The 19,305-nt window shown below is 38.0% G+C and overlaps 1 protein-coding gene across 5 annotated transcripts in view; it reads right to left on the bottom strand.

Moving 5' to 3' along the window:
- LOC125241765 (DENN domain-containing protein 1A-like) overlaps window positions 1–19,305 on the bottom strand; it is a 109,460-nt gene that overhangs the window by 77,158 nt on the left and 12,997 nt on the right. For all 5 annotated transcript variants that reach the window (XR_007178763.1, XM_048150380.1, XM_048150383.1 and 2 more), the window contains exons 7-9: window positions 19,109–19,221; window positions 16,681–16,789; window positions 15,842–16,030 (exon numbers count right to left, since the gene is read on the bottom strand). Coding sequence is in view for 4 of the 5 variants with exons in the window: in XM_048150380.1 (XP_048006337.1) it covers window positions 15,842–16,030; window positions 16,681–16,789; window positions 19,109–19,221 (411 nt within the window). In the remaining variant the exon portion in view is untranslated. The remainder of the gene's footprint in view (window positions 1–15,841; window positions 16,031–16,680; window positions 16,790–19,108; window positions 19,222–19,305) is intronic.

Raw genomic sequence — 19,305 nt, 5'->3', positions numbered from 1 at the left:
CCATGACGCTCTCCCGAACGGCACAGAGGGCGAAACGCCGGAGTGGGGTTTAGTGGGTAAACCTCTTTCCCTCCCTCTCGATAAGAGAGGGGGTCGAAGGAGGGAGTCCCACACACCCCCCCATCAAGGCCTTCCCGCGGCTGGGGGGACGGTGCGTAATGCATTCCCCACTCCGACAAAAAAAAAGGTACAGTCGCCATCAGATATATCGAAGCAGCCAAGGTGTCCAAATATTTCTGAGCAAGACTAAATTTCAATAAATTCTTCACAATATTAAGCCAATAATATACGAGCATCCAGTTTTTCATAAATATATGAGCACCAATTTTACATTAACTTCTGAACACACAGCGAGGTAAAAATATCTGAACGCATACATCGCCAAAGGTATCTAAGCGAGAGGAGTGGACACAAATATCTGAACATTAGAGCAAAATATACCTTATGAGGTGTCCTTATTGTTCAACGTCATTGCCGTCTATGAAAGATTCATTGTTATGTTTTTATTCATAAAAAAAATTGAATCACTATGCGTAGGGGTCAGCATAAAATGAACCACACGTAAAAAGAACATTCCTTAAAGCTGGATGTCAAGCATTCTGGTTAGTATGTAATCTATTAGACAATAGGTATTTTTGAATAGTCACCCTAAATCGACAATAAAGCAAATTCGAACTTTAAAATTTGACAGTCCTCTAGAAGAGTACTGTAATGTCATACGATATATCCATCCCTTTTCAAAAGTCCTGTAACTCAATGCGTTTAGAAAATGGAAATGAAGAGAACGGGGCCGCGGGATTGCCAATGTCAGCTATTCGCAACGCTTAGTTTCTCACCGAGCGCGCCATGTCATAATAGCGGATGTCGATAAGAAGAGCCCTTGATTAGTTTGATTGCGACGAAACTTGGCATCAAGTTGAATTAGTGTCGGTCTAATTAGTCGAGAACAAGACGCGCTGCGAATATACAGTCGCGTCTATAAAAATGTATACACTTCAGAACTTATTACGGGGGAAGAAGGTTCAAATCTCAATACAGGTGTATACATATTTATACAGTCTTGTCGACACATACATCTCTTACGGATTGCTCTTCATTTTTTTAACAGGTGCCTCGAAAATATGCTCTGGCGGGAAAGACTAAATCTGGTGTTTGCTCTTGAAAAATCAGTGTATTTAGTTATTCAAACTCAACACATCAAGCAGTTCTTAAATAAAAGCTACTGGGTGTGATTATGGAGGAAACAGGAGTCTCGTGCAATTTGGATATGTTAAAACTATGCATCATGGTTCATTGTTTATTTCATCTTATCTGAAACGGCACTTGAAAAACATGTCTAATCAACACATTAGTATGATCTACTATGAGTGGTACTTAAATGTCATCTACGTTTTAGTGGTCAGCATTTATTTGACTTATACAGGGTGGATTTTCTTTTTGGGTCAGTGAAAGCAGCTACCAGATCCCGTGATACTACGCAAAAATACTCTAAGAAGACCATCTCTCGATTTTAAATTAATGCAATAATATACCTATATTGGCGGGTACTAGGGCTTGCAATGTCGGACTACTTTCAGTTCCGGAACTTCCGGAACTTATTTTCGAGACTGGGCTTCAACTCTGGAATTCCGGAACTGGTTCCGGAATTGGCAAAAACTTTTGAACCTGTTTTAAGGTATTGCCTTATATACTATAACAACACCTTTAAGGTATTGCCTGAGATATTACTATAGGTGTACCTATATAGATAATATAAAATAAAATTAACAATCAAAACTCTTAAGCTCTATGAATCTGCTGCAGATTAATCAACCAATTATTATTAAACTCTTCAAATCACTGGCTAATTAGAAGACACAATTTTATTATTGTATTAAATACACAATTTTATTATTTTAAAAAATAATAAAATTGTGTAAATTATTATTTTATAAAATTTTATTATTTTATAAAGAATATAAAATCATATGAAAGTCATCTATATAATTCGGTTTCAGTTCTATAAGAAAAACGTAATTTCCATTTAATAAAACAATTATATCGGAAATTCGGAATTCCGAAATTCCGGTATTGGGTTACTACTCAATTCCGGAACTGGAAAATCGTCCGAGATACCGGAGTTTCGGAGTTCTGGAATTGCAAGCCCTAGCGTTTACAGATTTGGGAAAAAACATACAGTTTGCGAGATAAAGATCATTTTTGACAAACTATTTTTTAGATGTCAATCGATTTTATTCATATCCAGGATCAAAAATGATTGCTACTTTTCGGAGCATACGGGATCTGGTAGCTGTTCTCACTGACCCAAAAAGAAAATCCATCCTGTATAGTTGACTTATCCCAACACACTTTAAATGTAGCGTTGTTTGCAATTAGGTATAAATTTAATGCTGCGTTTCATCAGATAGGTTTACAGAGTAGCCAAAGTGCTCACAAATATCTGAATGGTTCAATTATTAGATTTATTAGGGAAGACTGCTAGTAATTTGTCTTTGATTTGCAAACTCCTTTGAATTTACGTAGTCAATCTATTTTCCATATTTAATATTATTGACGTTTGACAGCTCTTTCAATTGTCTTCTTGCATTTTTGTACTCAGATTTTATTTATATTTGCAGCCTTAGAAAAATATATTTGTGATATAAATAACATAATGGCATGCCCGTATCGTATTGATAACGACATAAAAAAGAAAATAATATACATGAAAAATGATGGCTTTCCCGTTACTGATATTGCCAACGATCTCGGAATAGCAGTAAGTACTTTAAAATCCTATTCTATTCCAACTACGTACCAGGTCCATTATTGACTGGATGATTATGATAAATGTAATTGTTGTTGTCAGACGATAGCGGAATCCGTGAAGAGTATGACTCCATGGAAACGAAAACCTGGCCAAATTACATAGGTAGCTACTAAAAATACGTTTTTTTTTACAAAGAAATACCGTCTATTTATGGTTAGAAAGGTGGCAGCAGGAAGGCGGAGTAAACAACCACGTGTCGTTTGGGCGTCCAAGGTCGACAACGCGGCTACAAGATGCTAATATAATGGAAAAGGCCCGGAACGAACGCTTTATCAATACCACTCAGTTTTCCGGTGAATTCAATGTTTCTAGTAGCACAATAAGACGACGTCTCAAAGAAGGGGGTTTGCAACACCGAGTACCTGCGCGGAAGCCAGCTCTAACCCAAAGACATATCGATGAAAGGCTGCAGTTTGCAGTCATTAATTTTTATGGACGAGAAGGTATTTTGTTCGTCTGACAATGGGAGGGTAGCACTATGGATGGAGGCCTGATAATACTCGATACCATGCACGACATGTGGTACCTGATAGACGCAGTGGACGGATAACTATTGGCTTCTGGGGCTGGATGTCAAAGGAAGGACCCGGAGAGCTTGTCGAAATAACCGGGCAGATGAATGCCAAGGATTATGTAGAAATACTCCAAGATTCGTTCCTGCTCAGTGTAAATATATGTTATCCAAATCGACGTGTTACATTTATGCAGGATAACAGCTCAGTGCATAACTCTCGGTTAGTCCAAGCATGGCTTCATGAACACAGAGATAATATTACAAGAATAAAAATGCCCGCAAAAAGTCCCGATCTCAACCCTATTGAGAATTTGTGGGGGAAAATGGTCCAGGAGTGCGGTATGGATCAGTGTAGGACGAAAGAACAATTAAGACGCCACCCAATCAGAGTGTGGGAGCGTTACAGGGGCATCGATTACTGTGAAAAACTTATAGGCTCCATGCAACGTCGGCTGAGGGCGGTGAGGAATGCTGATGGTGGTTACACTGGATACTAATTCCAAAACACATACTATACTATGCAACATTAAGTTCTAATACTTAGTAATTAGAATTTATCTTTTTTTTTAATAAATTTATTCATAACAAAATTCATTCTGATAGTTTTATTTCAACATTAATTTTTCAAAATGTAGAGTGGTTGCGCACGTTCAGTGTCCGTCTCGCTCCTACCATTAATCTATCAGGAGCGAGACGGACATACTCCCGAACGCCGCAGTCGCTATCGAATGCAACTCATGGTAAGCACATAGCACGGCTACCACAAAGTTCGAAAATTGGCATTGACTGACTTGCCTCTTTGTCACTCCAATAAGCAAGTGTGATAGAGAAGGAGATAGCAATTTTCGAACGTTCGATTTTCGTGGTAGGCCAGCAAGAAGCTTAAGCCCTTTCTTTCATGCCTGAGCGGAAGCATGTCTATGCCAATAATAATTAATTTACATACATATCTAAATACAAAGCTTATCTGTCAAAATTTGGCGGGCGTCGGGTCAAGCGACCGGGGCCTTAGCCAAGCAATTATATGACGTAAAGCATATCCATACAGTATACTCTCCTCAAATGATCAGATCTTTGTGAACGTCCTTATTGGTTAGATACGTTTGACATTTTGTGCGATCAGCATCATTTTTATGGCATTGCAATAGTTATATCGTTTGCAATGTTAGGTATCGTGCATTCCCAACACACATGACTCGCTATCAAACAGAAATATAAAGAAGATGGACAACTTTATAGCACCTAAATATTATGCAAACAAAAATCGTATTGTACCTACTCTTAATTTAGAAGATTATTTTGCCAATCAACATTATGCCAACATAAGATACGATAGGTATTATAAAAATCTGCGGAATAATTTATGCCAAAGTATGATCTGAGAAAGGTTTTTCTGCCAAATGTTATTTCTATGTGTGTCAAAGATAACCTTACCACAAAATTAATATTTAATAAAAACCTCCGACGTAGTGGACCGATTTTCCTGAAACATGGTTAAGAACACTCCCGACTAATTCAGCTTTCAGACAAAAAAACTAAATCTAAATCGGTTCATCCGTTCGGGAGCTCCGATGCCACAGACAGAAACACACACAAACAGACAGACAGAAAGACAGACACGTCAAACTTATAACACCCCGTCATTTTTGCGTCGGCGGTTAAAAATGAATTTTTCAGATTGATGTTAAGAATGTGTAAGGTCGGCCCTTAGATTCGATAGAGTAAACGTCATTAAAAGTTAAATTCATTTTATGGACGAAGTTGCCAGCGCCCCCAAACACCTAATTTTTTACCCATAATTCTAATACTTTGTCGACTATTATATTTTATAAGAAATGACAGCCTAGGTGATGAGTGCCAATGTACTTTTTATGTTAATTTGCTACATAAATATTTAAAAGAACTGTATTTTTTAAATTAATAGACAGCCGTTTTCCGATTAAACTGTATCTCTTAAATAGTTTCCAATATAATAATTCAGTTGCCAAATAAATAGTTGGTACTTGCGTTGGAATCAAAGAGGATCGAGTATTAAAGAGAGTTACTGTCAAAGTAAAATGTGTAATCACAGTGCATAGACTGCCATCTCTCGACACAGGCTTAAAACCTCAGAGGAAAAAATTCTATAGAGAGGACAAGCCGCGCGCGGCCTGGTCGCAGATGTAGGCCCATTGGGCCTACACCGCCGCCAGTTCGCCGTCCGCTGTCATCGAGTGTACACGCGCGCTGTTCACCGACGAAAAACGAGTTTTATCAAAAATGCCGAAGTGTGCAATAATAACTTGCAAACATCGCAGTGACCTGAATAATTTCCAAGCCGATAGGATAACATTTCATAGGTAAATACTATTTATTTCCTTTTATTTCATGTAACCTTACGTTTGCTTGTGCTTTAAAACGTTCATTATACATTGCGGCTACACAATGAACGGTGTACAAAACGATTCACGCAGTGAGACATTTTTCTCGGAAACGAGGCGAGGCGTTCCCGCTATTTATCGTTGTGTGCGTGCGCGATCGCGCTCGCTTATCGTTCGCGTGTACACATACATTGAAATGATGCGCGTGTATTGCGCAATAGGAGCGTCCAGCTACAAGTGTGTGTGGATTAGGTGTGTGCGTGCATTATCTTTACAATTACTGGTGCTTTGTGTGGGTTGCGCAGACCTTGCGACAGGCGTATTCTATACAAATCGCCCGGCATGACCTATCTCCCGAAATCTGTGCTTAAAACTTTTGAACCTCAGTTTTGACAATTTGGCCTATATTCTTAGCTTGATATGTTTTAAAATGTCAAATATTAATATTAGCGCCATCTAGCCGAGCGTACCCCAAATGTGTATCGCCATCTAGCTCACCGTACCTTTTTCTGTATGGTTTTGGGGTACGTTTTTTTCTTAGACTTTATCTGTCTATACGAAGTTATACACGGTGTTTCCGGTATCACTCAAAACCTCAGACACCCCAACTGATTTTTATTTTTTTAAACTCATCTAGAGTATTCATCTTTTAATCTGATCGTTACTTTTTTTTAATTGAATTTTTAATTTTCTGTACAGCTCTACTTGACTTTTAGCTCTACACTCAATAAAATAATTGCTAACTACCATCATAAACCATAAGACTATTTATTTGTGTACGTTACTGCAACGACATAAGGTTTACCAATAGACAGCTAAGATGTCACTGTAAAACACTTTAAAGCTTTGTCACGGTAAACTTCAAATTGGACAGGTAATCGCAGTAAGCAAATAAACTCAATATTCAAAATGACAAGGTTGTAATTAGGTACGAGTTCAATTTGTTATGACTTATGATAAACATTAAGATTAAACTGACAAACAACGTCAAACTAATAGCGGAAAAAATAATCGTCCAAGTAACCGGCCAGTATTAATACCCCTAAATACTGAAAAAAGGTAAACAACCTCTAGCAATGCGATATACACAATGTTGTATTACGAGTACAATAGAATGGGCACGTAAAAAATAACTAATAATACTAATTTAAATAAAAATATTACCCCCATCAAGATATAGCTCAATCGATTCTACTCTCGATTCTGAACAAAGTGTTTTCAGGTTTTTAGTGTTAAGTGAAACACGGTGTATAGGTCTTTGGTTGGAATATACCGTAGCCGTAACGACATTAAAATGCTACCTAATATTGAAATATTTGAGGCCCCATTTTAGTGTCCAAACTATTATTTTTAATACCCTTTTCTATTTTTTTGAACTACCGAAATTTTAATATTTAGTCGACCGGTTAAATACTTGCTAAAACAATAAGAGCATCAATGTTCCTCTCCTCTTGGCAGTGTTTTTTCTAATACAGTACAATGTGTATTGTTGATGTAATTATACAGTAAGTGATTATACTTTTATTTTACTTTAAGCGTCTTATGAACTAAGGTTCAAAAGTAGCTTACAGTTCTTATTGTATCTCACTAATTTACTGTGACCAATGAAGAATATAAATAATACAAGCTTAAAAATAAACGCTGTTTATTTTTATTATTTTTAGGTTACCAGAAGTCTAAAGTTATTGTAGTCAAGGTTATTGTATCATGAGATTCATGAGGCTATATCGTCACTACTTTAAAAAAAACTCGGATCTGATTTTTTAAATTTTTGTTTTTATTTGATAAAATGAGATAAAAATCGTTGGTCGCAAGCGGTCACACACTTTCGATCCATCGTTGCGATATTCATGATTGCACGGGATTTTATTGTGATTTCTGATATTGTATTCAATCAAGTGAAGCGTTAACAATATTGAAAATTGAAATACACTCTCGATCGGTCGTTTGAGTCGTTTCGATTAGGTAATTTGTAACGACGGATGAATCGTACCGTGTATGGAGCCCTTTATAAGTTGAAGTAGAAAATTAGAAATAGACTACAATTCAAGTCTCAACTGTCATTTGGCGCTACCGTATTTCAACTAATAAGGGCTATTTTTCTTATAATTTGTGTCATTTTCTTACAGTACTCGAGTCTTTTTGACAAAGGACTATATTGAAAAATGACTGATGCAAAATATTATGACTAGTCTAGTCTCGTATGACTAGTCTATACGAGGTAGGGCATAGCGAATGATATTCCGCTTTGTGTGGTAGGGCACAGCACAGCGGATATTGTCTCGCTCGAATCTAGAGCAGAGCCCAACTGGGGTAGTACCTCCGCCTTACAGAAGACCGCAGCCAAATAGCACTAGACCCTACTCATAGTGTTGTGTTCCTGTCGGTGAGTAAGGCTGCCAGAGCTCAACGAGGGTGCGGTGTGCTGATGACGGGAGGACTTACGGAACTAACTTGTTCCGTTTATTGTCCTTTGAGTCGTCGGCAACCCGAACCCTCCTTAGAACTTGTACACTCCTTTTTACTGTGTACTTAACACAGCAAAAGGGAATGTACAAGTTTCTAATGGGGTGGCAACGCGCATGTGACACTGTTTGAGTTGCAGGCGTCCATAGGTTACGGTGACCGCTTTACATCAGGCGGGCCGTATACTTGTTTGCCACCGACGTAGTATAAAAAAAAAAAAAAAAAAAAAAAAAAAAAAAAAAAAGTCTTTTCTAGAGCTTGAGTTGTCACTACAGGACTCGATTTAGACTAGAAAAAAACTGGACTCACGACTCATAAGACGGGAAGATTTTAAACTTGTAGTCCCATAGATATGAGTCGAGTTCCTGCAATTAGACTTAAAGAACTTAAGTCCTTAATACCAACACTGGTTTTGACCCATATATACTTCCTTAGTTCCTTGATACATGGGTGTTAAAATTGACGAATATTAACATTAGCGCAATCTACTTTAGAATTATACAAAGGTGTGGCGCCATCTGAACGGGAATAAATGTTACTTTATGGTACCGATTTAGGAAGTTTTATGTCTTCTAATCAACTCTATGTCAGCTGATCGACACAACGTTGGGACAACCGCGCACCGACGCCATTTTCCACAGTGCTGATGCTGACTAGACGCCGACGCTCGAATGTTGTGTGGTCCTTCCTTAGTTGAGTGTTATGGACGTATTATACACTTTATGGACGTATTATAACTTTTGAAATAGAACCGTTTTTCCCCCGAAGGGTAAAAAACGGATATTTAGGTTCCTGCCGAAGCTTGAACCACTAATGAGATTAACACCTTCATAACTCGGCCCTAATCGAGTGAATTCCTCGACTAGTAGCGCCATCTGGCGCGCCAGTCAAGTACTAGTGTCGCCCGGTTACCAGCGCTCGGCTGCTTTTTCCTCAGTACCTTTAGCCGGCAAGGCCCTTAAGGGTGGTTCAAGCTTCGGCAGGAACCTAAATATCCGTTTTTTACCCTTCGGGGGAAAAACGGTTCTATTTAGGTGTCCGTGCCTTCGCTTGAACCACTAATGAGACGTGTTTAAACCTCTGCCGGCGCTGGTTAGGGCGTACTGTGACTGATATACTTTATTTATACAGAAATGTCATAATAAGAAATAAGAAGGTATACAAAGGGATGTTTCAAAATTTAGCTACTAAGGTTTTATGAGTTGAAACTGACAGCACTGCACAGTTATCCATTTTGACTCTATGATGGTGGTGAATCACTTAATTTATATATAACATAAAACCGACAGGAAGCTAGTAGTTAATAGATCGGTATTACAATATTTACGGAAATAAAACCTGTTATTTCATTAACATTTTTGTGAGAAAATATCTGTAGCAACCCAAACTCTGACGAGCTTCCCAATATCAATGGGTGTTACATCAACGTCGGCAAAATTTGTCTCACGTTTCCCTTACAACAGTCCTTAGTCAGAACAAGATCATATACATGTTTTTTGTCTTATAAATTCACCAAGATACTAGTCTTCTTCTGCTTAAGATAACTTTAATTATATCATGTAACTATAATACACAATTATATCATAGCACTGCCGTGAGCATTATGACATTATGTTGAAATTTTTATTTTTCATGTAAATTGATTACTGTACCATAAGTAATGCGCCTATATGTATCTCTCAATATGCACATATTATTGTTAGTATACTGAGTAATAAGCAATATTGACATAGCTTAAACATTGTCTTACATAGCCCACTGCCAAATGTCAACATTTCCCAATGCATAATGTGTTATGAATTCTGTATATGAAATATACATTTGCCCAAAACAATTGAAATGGACGCTTGAGTTGGGAGAAATTGCACGCTATCATATGTTAATTTGTAATGTATACCCACATTACGATAATGTATGCGTTACTGCTGGACTGGTAGCAAAACTGCAAATAAGATGATAATACATTTTCGGCTTCTGACTGAATTGATAATACCATGGCCATGATTAGCTAAGGATCCATATAATAAAAGGTAAGCTCCTACTCAAAGTCTTTACGAGAACGGAAACTATGTAAATTTTTCCTATTAAATTAAAATGGGTCAACTGAGCAAAAATCTTTGGGATACAAGCGATTGAAACGAATCAATGATCTAATGAGTCACACATACTTAGGCGAAGATCAAATGAAGGCAATTATTTCTAATTGAATTGACTTTGATACTTCCATGAATATACATGAATGTTAATGCGGGAATCCTCTCTACACTGTACTCGTCAACTTTATTTAGTCTTTTACTATGTCTAGCTAGTATGCTTTTTTCGATATTTGAAATATTTAATTTGTGTTTGAATAATTATGAATATGTGATGCATATATTTTTAGGCTTATCATTTTTATGACTTATGTGCTGACTAGCCGAATTTATAAAGGGAAAATTGTACGATTCGTGAGCTAGTAATTCTAAAACATTACGACTTATGGCTCTTTAGTCCATTTCGATATTCTAATAAGAATGTAAGACGACAGATAACTATTCAAATAAGGGTTAATGATGTACGATTACCCATTTATAATTAAAATTCAGTCATCAGCTTAAGATAGTAAATAGTTTTCTTTTCAGCACTTTCGTAATTTATCACCAAATTGCAAAGCAATATATTCTATATTGCTCTTTTGTGCGAATAATATAAATGTCTCACGTTCTTTATAAACTGATGTATACACATAAACATACGGGTTAATATTTACTGTATTCTTGCTTATTTCCCAAAATCCATATGCAGCGGGACTTCCCATAAACAAGATGCAACTGTTATGTAAGGTAATACCTGATTCTACAATTATATCGAGATGACAATTATTTATTTATCGTATGGCATATAATTAGGATTTTCTTAAAAGTCGTACGTACGCACGGCTGTAGCATGTAGCGCCACGGACGATGACAATGGTATTTACACTTGCCTGTCATTCGAGACCAATAGGTCAAAATATCGTAGCTATAAGTACCTACTGCGTACCTTAAGCGCTGAGCTTTTATTTTTTATTTAGGTCTCAAGACCTTACTTCTGATAAATATAGTTCATCAATATCTATTTAAACGGCAATATTTTTAAGTTTTCTGTTACCACTAGAAACCCATTTTGCCTAGAATCTGCGCTCCCTTTTATGAGTGTCCTAACAAATTCTTGTATGGCAGGTATATTAGGAGTCCGAAGTCTTCTAAATTAAGTCTTATGCACAGTAATGTTATAAACATCATATTTCTAGTTCCTTACACTAAATTCAATTGGGACTGGGACTCGTCCTCTGGCCTTACGGACCGTTTTTTGAATAAGTTGTGGCGTCTCCTCTGTTACTGACAAATAGTCGCGCCGCAAAATTCTAATAAATGGCGCTTAGTAAGCAACTGCGGAAATGTGTACCGATCCTACAACGCGCTAATGGAGTTCCAAAAGTTAATTGTAAATATGCAACTTCTGTTAATCTCTCTAGGCCCCAGAAACCTATTCAGAAAACATTTGTCAAATGAAATAAACGGGAACTTTCTGTTAGTAATACCGTAGTAGCGGGCGATAATTTTAGGATGCGAGCGCCTCTTTATTTGTAAGAGGAAAATGTGGTCTAAAATCGAAAGAGATTCATCCTTCAATTTCCGTTTAATTTATCATTTCAGAAACAGGCCTCCACATTCAGTGACTACCTTTCAACATTTTATCCATAAGAGTGCCTTAGCAAATTGTGAAAATCGGCTTCTCTCGGAAAATGTATTGCCCTATTGGTTTTAATGAGATTAAAGTGTTTTCGATATATCATACTCATACAACAAATAAGCACTTTGAATACAATTTACCTACACGGTTTTTTGCTTTGTTTTGTGTAGTTGTTTAAGTTTAGGACCAACTTCATTTACTTCGGTCAAGAGATGTAAGCCATAGTTCTTCGCTGTAAATAGTTTGAGAATATTGTTCGGTCGTCTCTTTAATCTAATTCGTTAGTTATTTATAGAAACATAGGATTCGTAACATTACGCCATCGAACTGGACAACCGACAAATCCTTTTACGACGAGAGTCCGTCCTGAGTAACAATGCAACAAGGCATACTAAAATTCTATTGTGCTAAATAACATATCCTTTAAGTTATTCTGCCAAACTATCCACAAAATATCGTATATATTTGGGAGTCAGATTTCCGGTACGAGTTTGTTGTCTTTGTAATTAACCTCTTCAAGGATTGTCTGTAACCTTGGTCTAGCTAACGTTAGTAATAATGCATGATTGAGTATTCTAACCGTTGGTCGATTAACGGCAGTTTGAGGTCAATTTGTAGTACATATATGTATATATCGTACTTAGAAAACTTTCCGAGCTGTAGCTTTTTATTTCTAAATGAATTGGTTCAGAAGTCTCTACTGGGTCGATTGCTACAGAAGTGATACTTTTGTCAGTTCGGTATACTGAACAACATATACTGGAACATTATCCGCCATTAGTCCGACTAGACGTTTCAGCCGGACAGCTATAAGTTTGCTGAAATACAGACTAATATCCAGGTTTCACAGAGTAATGAGCCTAGTACAAGAATTTTCCTTTGCGGTAAGTTATTTTGTAGCTAATAGTCAACATTTGCTAAGTACCTGAGTGGTTCTTCTGCATTTCTAAAGTCCGTATCAAGACCCAAGACCATGCGTCAATTATTGACGCCCGTGAGTTGATGAGACTAGAGCTCTAATCATTCATTTAGAAGAATCTGCACTCTAGGAATAGCGTAAAACAGTAGCATAAATTAATGGATATTCTTTTTCTCATTGGTATTTTCACCGCCCCCTCTCCCTTTCTGATTGGGCAAGAAGGGCTTTGTAATATTAAGTGGTTTTTCATTCTGTTTAGCATCACTATTATGTATATTTCTTAATTCGCTTAGTATCTGGCAACAAAGTGCTAGTTAATTGCTACCGAAGCTCCACCCACACGTTTTTAGATGTGGAAGTGGATTTTCACAACGTCAAACCTGCTATATTGTAATAAACCTCTATCATGACGAGCATTCTAAAAGTTGACATGACAAATTAGGTTGGCAATAACGGCGTTGCTTTACAGTAATTGGATCACACATTCGTCATCATTATGGTGACCACGCTGATTATGTATTAGCTAATTAGGCAATTGAGACGACGCCGATGTCGTTCACTTTACCTGTCTAAAACGACCCCACTTATGGGAACCCATCACGTGATGATTTTTGTCTAATAAGACAATGACTAAACTGTGTAATTGTGTATGTCTCAGGTTAACACGTACGCTGTGGTTCTGATTCGAAAGACCTTCTACGAAGTATATATGTTTAGAAATACCTTATACAAAGTATGTTTAGTTAAGAGTTGTGCTAATTCTTATAGTTCTTAATTTTTTTTTTTTTTTTTTTTTTTTTTTTTTTGTCATGATATTTTTATGCAATAAAGTTTTTATCTATCTATCTATCTAATTACCGCAAAGTAGATCTTAAAGCGACATAATCTCATTGAGATTCGAGTACAAATACAACATTTTGCCTCGTGATCATAACGCTCGTCTCATGACACGAAAGGTGAATTAGTGCATAGCATGTAATAACCCAATGGGTTCTCACAGGATGTCGTAAATCATCGCATAGGGCAACGAAATCCAAATTCCAAGTCGCTGCAAAGTTCAATCTTTTACGGGGCGACGCTTGTCAATTTATATGACAGTGTACTTTATCGCACAGCACAACTTTACTCATGTTGTCTCTAATGACGAATCATGTCTGCACAATGAATGATTTCCTTCGTCATATCACGAGGCGATGCCCTATTGGATCGTGGGCCCTATCTTTTCATAGGCCAGGTTATCTAAAGGGACCTCATCTGTCGTTTCAAGACATCTCTTGTGTCCTGTCACCTCACGAGGCGAAGCTATGACTTTTCAAGGGACGAACCTATGTCGTCTCACGGGACGTCGCTCTGTCTCGTCTTACGTGAGCGTAGCATTTGTCCTTTATATTCTTTATGACGGTGCATAGGATTACACTGCGTCCCATCGCTGTCAATTTTCTTCATCATCTCCATGCCACCACACAGGAACAACCCTGTCGTCTCGCGGGACAATGCAATGTCGTCTCATTGGACGACGCCTGTCGTGTCACGGCACGACGCCATGTCGTCTAACGGGACGACGCTTGTCGTCTCACGGGACTACGCCATGTCATCTCACTGGACGACGTCATGTCGTCTCACGGGACGACGCCTGTCGTCTCACGGGACGACGCCTGTCGTCTCACGGGACGACGTCTTTCGTCTCACGGGACGACGTCTGTTGTCTCACGGGACGACATCTGTCGTTTCACAGGACGACGTCTGTCGTCTCACAGGACAACCTCTATCGTCTAACGGGACGATATCTTTCGTCTCACGGGACGACGTCTGTCGTCTCACAGGACGACGTCTGTCGTCTCACAGGACGACGTCTGTCGTCTCACGGGACGATGTCTGTCGTCTCACGGGACGACGCCATGCATGTGAGTGAGGCATATCTATCCGCGTACTTATGACGGTGCCTACAGGAGGTCACTGCGTCTCGTCGCTGGGCCAAAGGCACCGAGCGGAATATCACGAAGTTAGAAGTAATCATAATCTTCTCGATGTTTTAAATTTCTCGAACTTTTTAAGACTTGCTTTTGTAAACGTGTTGCTCGGCCGAGTTACAAAAGCGTACTGAGGAAAAAGCAGCCGAGCGCTGGTAACCGGGCGACACTAGTACTTGACTGGCGCGCCAGATGGCGCTACTAGTCGAGGAATTCACTCGATTAGGGCCGAGTTATGAAGGTGTTAATCTCATTAGTGGTTCAAGCGAAGGCACGGACACCTAAATATAGTAAGATAGGCCATGGGATGGCAAATTAAATCAAAAATATGCATTAAATAAACTAATCCAAGGGATAGTCAGTTAGAAAGAGACTATTCTGATTGTCTTGTAAACGTAAATATCTGAAAAAATTGGAACAACTTTTTCTTGTCACTAGTTACCATCGTTACGGTCTCATGGGTCAGTCTAAAATCTTTTTAGAACGTAAACTAGCTACTACTGTCTCATGGTTGATGGAAAATAATAACAACAAGAAATAATTGGTCGACCTAATTACTGAAGCAGAACCGAATTGGACATATGTAAAAAAGACGCAGAAATATAAACACCAAACGTTAGTTTAGAATTGAGGCAAATAAATTAGTACAAAATCGACTTGGTTTAGTTCTCTTTCTTCAAGTTGTTTTAAGTCCATTTGGAAATCATATATTATCTTATTTAATTAAAAACTTCATACAGCTGAAAAACAAACCACCTAACTCTTGATTTAATCATTGACGCTTCATTTACGTTGTTCACGTGCAGACAGTAAGCTGCAGAGATGTCTGACCTCACACATAGATTGTCTCTGAACCTTTGAAATGACATGCTCATTATGTACTCTACTGGTACACTAGTCACTGACAGTCAACCCTGACGTACCTACTACTGGCATATAGTGCGAGCGCATGTATAGAAAACAAGTTACGTAAACGTTACACTGGTAGTACTAAGATTTGTCATATTCGTCAGCGAAATAAGCTGAATATTGTTTGTTTTATTATATATCGGACCACATGGTTAATTCGCGTACTAATAGAAACGTTACCTTATCTTTGAAATTTTTAAAGAAGGCACCGCCTTCTTTCTTCACAGTCTTGGCCCAGTCTTTGTACTGCTGTTTCAGTCGTTGGCCGCTGCCCGTCCCTAGTTTGTCAGCGTAGGCGTTACATTCAACTTCGAATTCGTCGTTAAAGCCTCTGCCAGAATTGAGCAAGTCTAACCTCTCGTCTATAAACTGAAAAGAGAGAATATACTTTTGTATGCAATGCCCGGCATACCTATCTGTGTTTAATTCATGTAGCGTACAACCACCTCTTTTCACATAGTAAAAACCTAACTTCGCATGGTTTTGAAAAACCAATAATAAACGTCTAGTTTTTAGTGTTGGCTCCGTAAAAAGTGTTCGTTTAGTTGATTAGTATATGGATAAAAACTTATGGTAATTCCACTTCCACCTTTTATAAAACCAGTCGACGTCAAACTAGGCGAAGAGACAAAGTTTTTCAGGGTATGGCCGTTTAAGGGAGCAGTAAACCCAGGCTGTGCTTCTTAAACCTAATCAAAATTTGTACAGAGCTATGATTCCATTTCTTATTATGGATTAAATTAAAATTAATACAATAAGGTCAATACATGCATAGTGTGTCATAATTTGACCTTTTTACCCATTGTTACAGGTGATTTGCGACTTCATACTTTTGCTACTTGTTAATCACGATTAGTGGTAAATACATGAACTCTAAATAAACACTGAAGTGGAGGCCAGACACAGTTCTCCTTATGACACACTTACCCGTATTGACCTTACAATATATATTTATTTAAAAATAAGATTAACACGCGGGTCTTAAAAATAAACTTATTATGTATCTTTAAATTAGTTACCTGTTGAAATATTTGTGATTGTAGTATTTTTTTAAGGAACGGTTGCATATTTTTTCTAGTTCTCACAAAAGCCTCTGGGTTGAACGTTATTTGTTGACCTTTTTCGATTCTAGAATGAAAAATAAAATAAACACATTTAATCGATTTCAGTTAAGATTCTCCAGTAAACATAAAACATATAAAAAAGTAAAGTTTTGTCGCTTTACCCCCTTATTCATAAACTTACTCTAAAGTCATCAAGCCGAAAATGTTTTGTAAAACTACCGGGGGGCCTATTTCTCAAAACTGAAAGTTACAAGTTACAAGCGGAAGTCTCTTTCCAACTTGTCATATTAGACATTGACTGCCACCTGTAAACCGTAACTTGTAGTTTCGAGAAATGGGCCCCTGTTCTACGTTTTAGCTCATAGTCGTAATTCAAACACTAAAATAGAAAAGTCTATAGGTACTTTTCTACACTAAAATAAAAAGTCTATACTTTTCTATTTTAGTGTTTGAACTAGTAGGTAGATCTAAATAAAACTCTGATGTCCAATTCAATTTAATTTGATAGTTACAATAAAACTATACATACCAACACCCAACATTTGCGACACAAACACAATAAAAAAACGTAAATTGTAGTACATATAAGACATTTAGAACAGAGGCTTGCTTCAGGAATTCACTCTATCTTCCTGTAGTTACTGAGCGCACCGACCAGCTCCGCCTGTGTCCGCGGCGAGTACCTCAGCAGCTCGATCTGATAGTACCTCGGGCGTATCCCAGATATCACGGCTTCGACCATCAGGTCGTTCGGAGCGTTAGGCGAGATCCGAGCGAAGAGTCTCCATGCTTCGTTTACATACTCCGCGTAGGTATCAGCATCGTTTGATGTGTACTCCCGGAATCTATTTACGAAGCGAATGTATCTTAACTCCCCGCAGAACTGCATCATAAGTTGCTCTTTTATAGCCGGCCACTGTGCGAAGAGATGAGCGTTAGCCTCCGCCCAAATTTGAGCACGACCTTTAAGGCACGATAGAGCTTTGCTCATAGCGAGAGATGGTGCGATACCTCTTACTTCGATCAGTGAATCGACCTGATTGCACCACTCGCCTACTGTTATCCTTTGATTGTCCGGGTTGTATTCCGGAAGGTAAATATCGCTGAGTTTATTGTTTTGAGCTTTGATGTTGAACACCATTCTCTCGAGCAGTTCGATTTGTCTCTTCAGAACTATGAGTTCGTTATTCTGCATCGCGTCCTGAATGATTCCCGGCAGACTTGGAGAAAGTACTGATGTTGAAGGAATATCGTGCAGTAAGTTGTTATTAATATCATCGTCTGGCGTTAGCGGTTGTCTTGGGCGGGAAGGTACCCTTCTATCGCAGGACATGATGGGCACAGTTGGTTACCAGACAAGTTTATAGTTGTTAATACTTCGGAAGCGTCACAAGAACTGAGAGAAGACTAATACCTTCTATGAACTTATAGTTTACTAATTTGTTCAATCTTTGTCCACAATCGAAGCGCATCACAAAGTGGCTTAAGGTGAAAAACTAATAATGCAGGTTATCTTTGTTTACTCAAATGCTATTGTATTGCAATAGATTTGCTTCCGGATTGGTAATTCTTATTGAGAGCTGCATCGCAATTGGATAGAATAACATTAACCTTTACATGACTGATATGTGAAAGAAAGAATCTACATTATTGCGTGTGTATGGCAACAAAGGTGTAAGGTCAATATAGTTAAGTGTGTCATAAGGAAAAGTGTGTCTGGTCTTCACATTTGTCCTGTTTAAACAATTATCAAAGTTTATTGACAGCTCAATGCGGTTACCACTAATAGTGAGTAGCAAGTAGCAAAAATATAAACTCGCAAAACCACCTGTGACAATGAATAAATGTGCCAAATGTGAAGGCCAGAAACACACCGCCTTATGACACACTTATCCGTATTAACCTTACTTGCAATAACCTTCTCTAACATTAACTTCCACGGTAATTTTTGACACTATCTGACACTCTTGTATTTCACAACGTTGGTGATGCTTCACGCCGTTGAAAAAAATCTACCATCACTCATTTCCACTCATATAATTGTTTTGAAACATAAAATGGGACTTAATCTGTAACACCCTAAATAAAAACTTAAGTGTTGTGCGATGAAGTCCCGTGATTAAATCCGTTCAAAAATTTAAATACCGTGCGCGTTAATCATACTGACGCAGATTCGCACGTAGCACCTTTATGTTAAGAATCAATTAAACATGTAGCTTAATAAAGCGAGCTTAAGAATGGTGGTGGTATACCAATGGCTTGTGCCTTTCAGGGATCCAAGTGAAGTCGTAAAGTATGACATCAAATCACTGCGATTTCGCACCGCAAACGAAATTTAAGCAGAGGTCTGATGGCCGAAGCGAAGGCTGGTTACAAAACTCACCTTATCGCGTCCCGGTATCCTCCTATTAAACCAACCAGTGCACGTAAAAAAGCGCGCGACACCGCATCTCCTAATGCATTCTTATCACTTAAAGCTTTCTTTAAACTGGATACCTGGAATAACATAAGAAAATAAAAGTCAATGTAAAAAATATATAATGGTAATGGTAAACTTATGCATAGGTAGCAGTGGCGGTT

This window comes from Leguminivora glycinivorella, chromosome Z (genome assembly GCF_023078275.1).
Source record: "Leguminivora glycinivorella isolate SPB_JAAS2020 chromosome Z, LegGlyc_1.1, whole genome shotgun sequence".
NCBI classification, from domain to species: Eukaryota; Metazoa; Arthropoda; class Insecta; order Lepidoptera; family Tortricidae; genus Leguminivora; species Leguminivora glycinivorella.
Note: the sequence above shows the minus strand (reverse complement) of the source record. Positions and strands in the feature narration are given on the sequence as shown.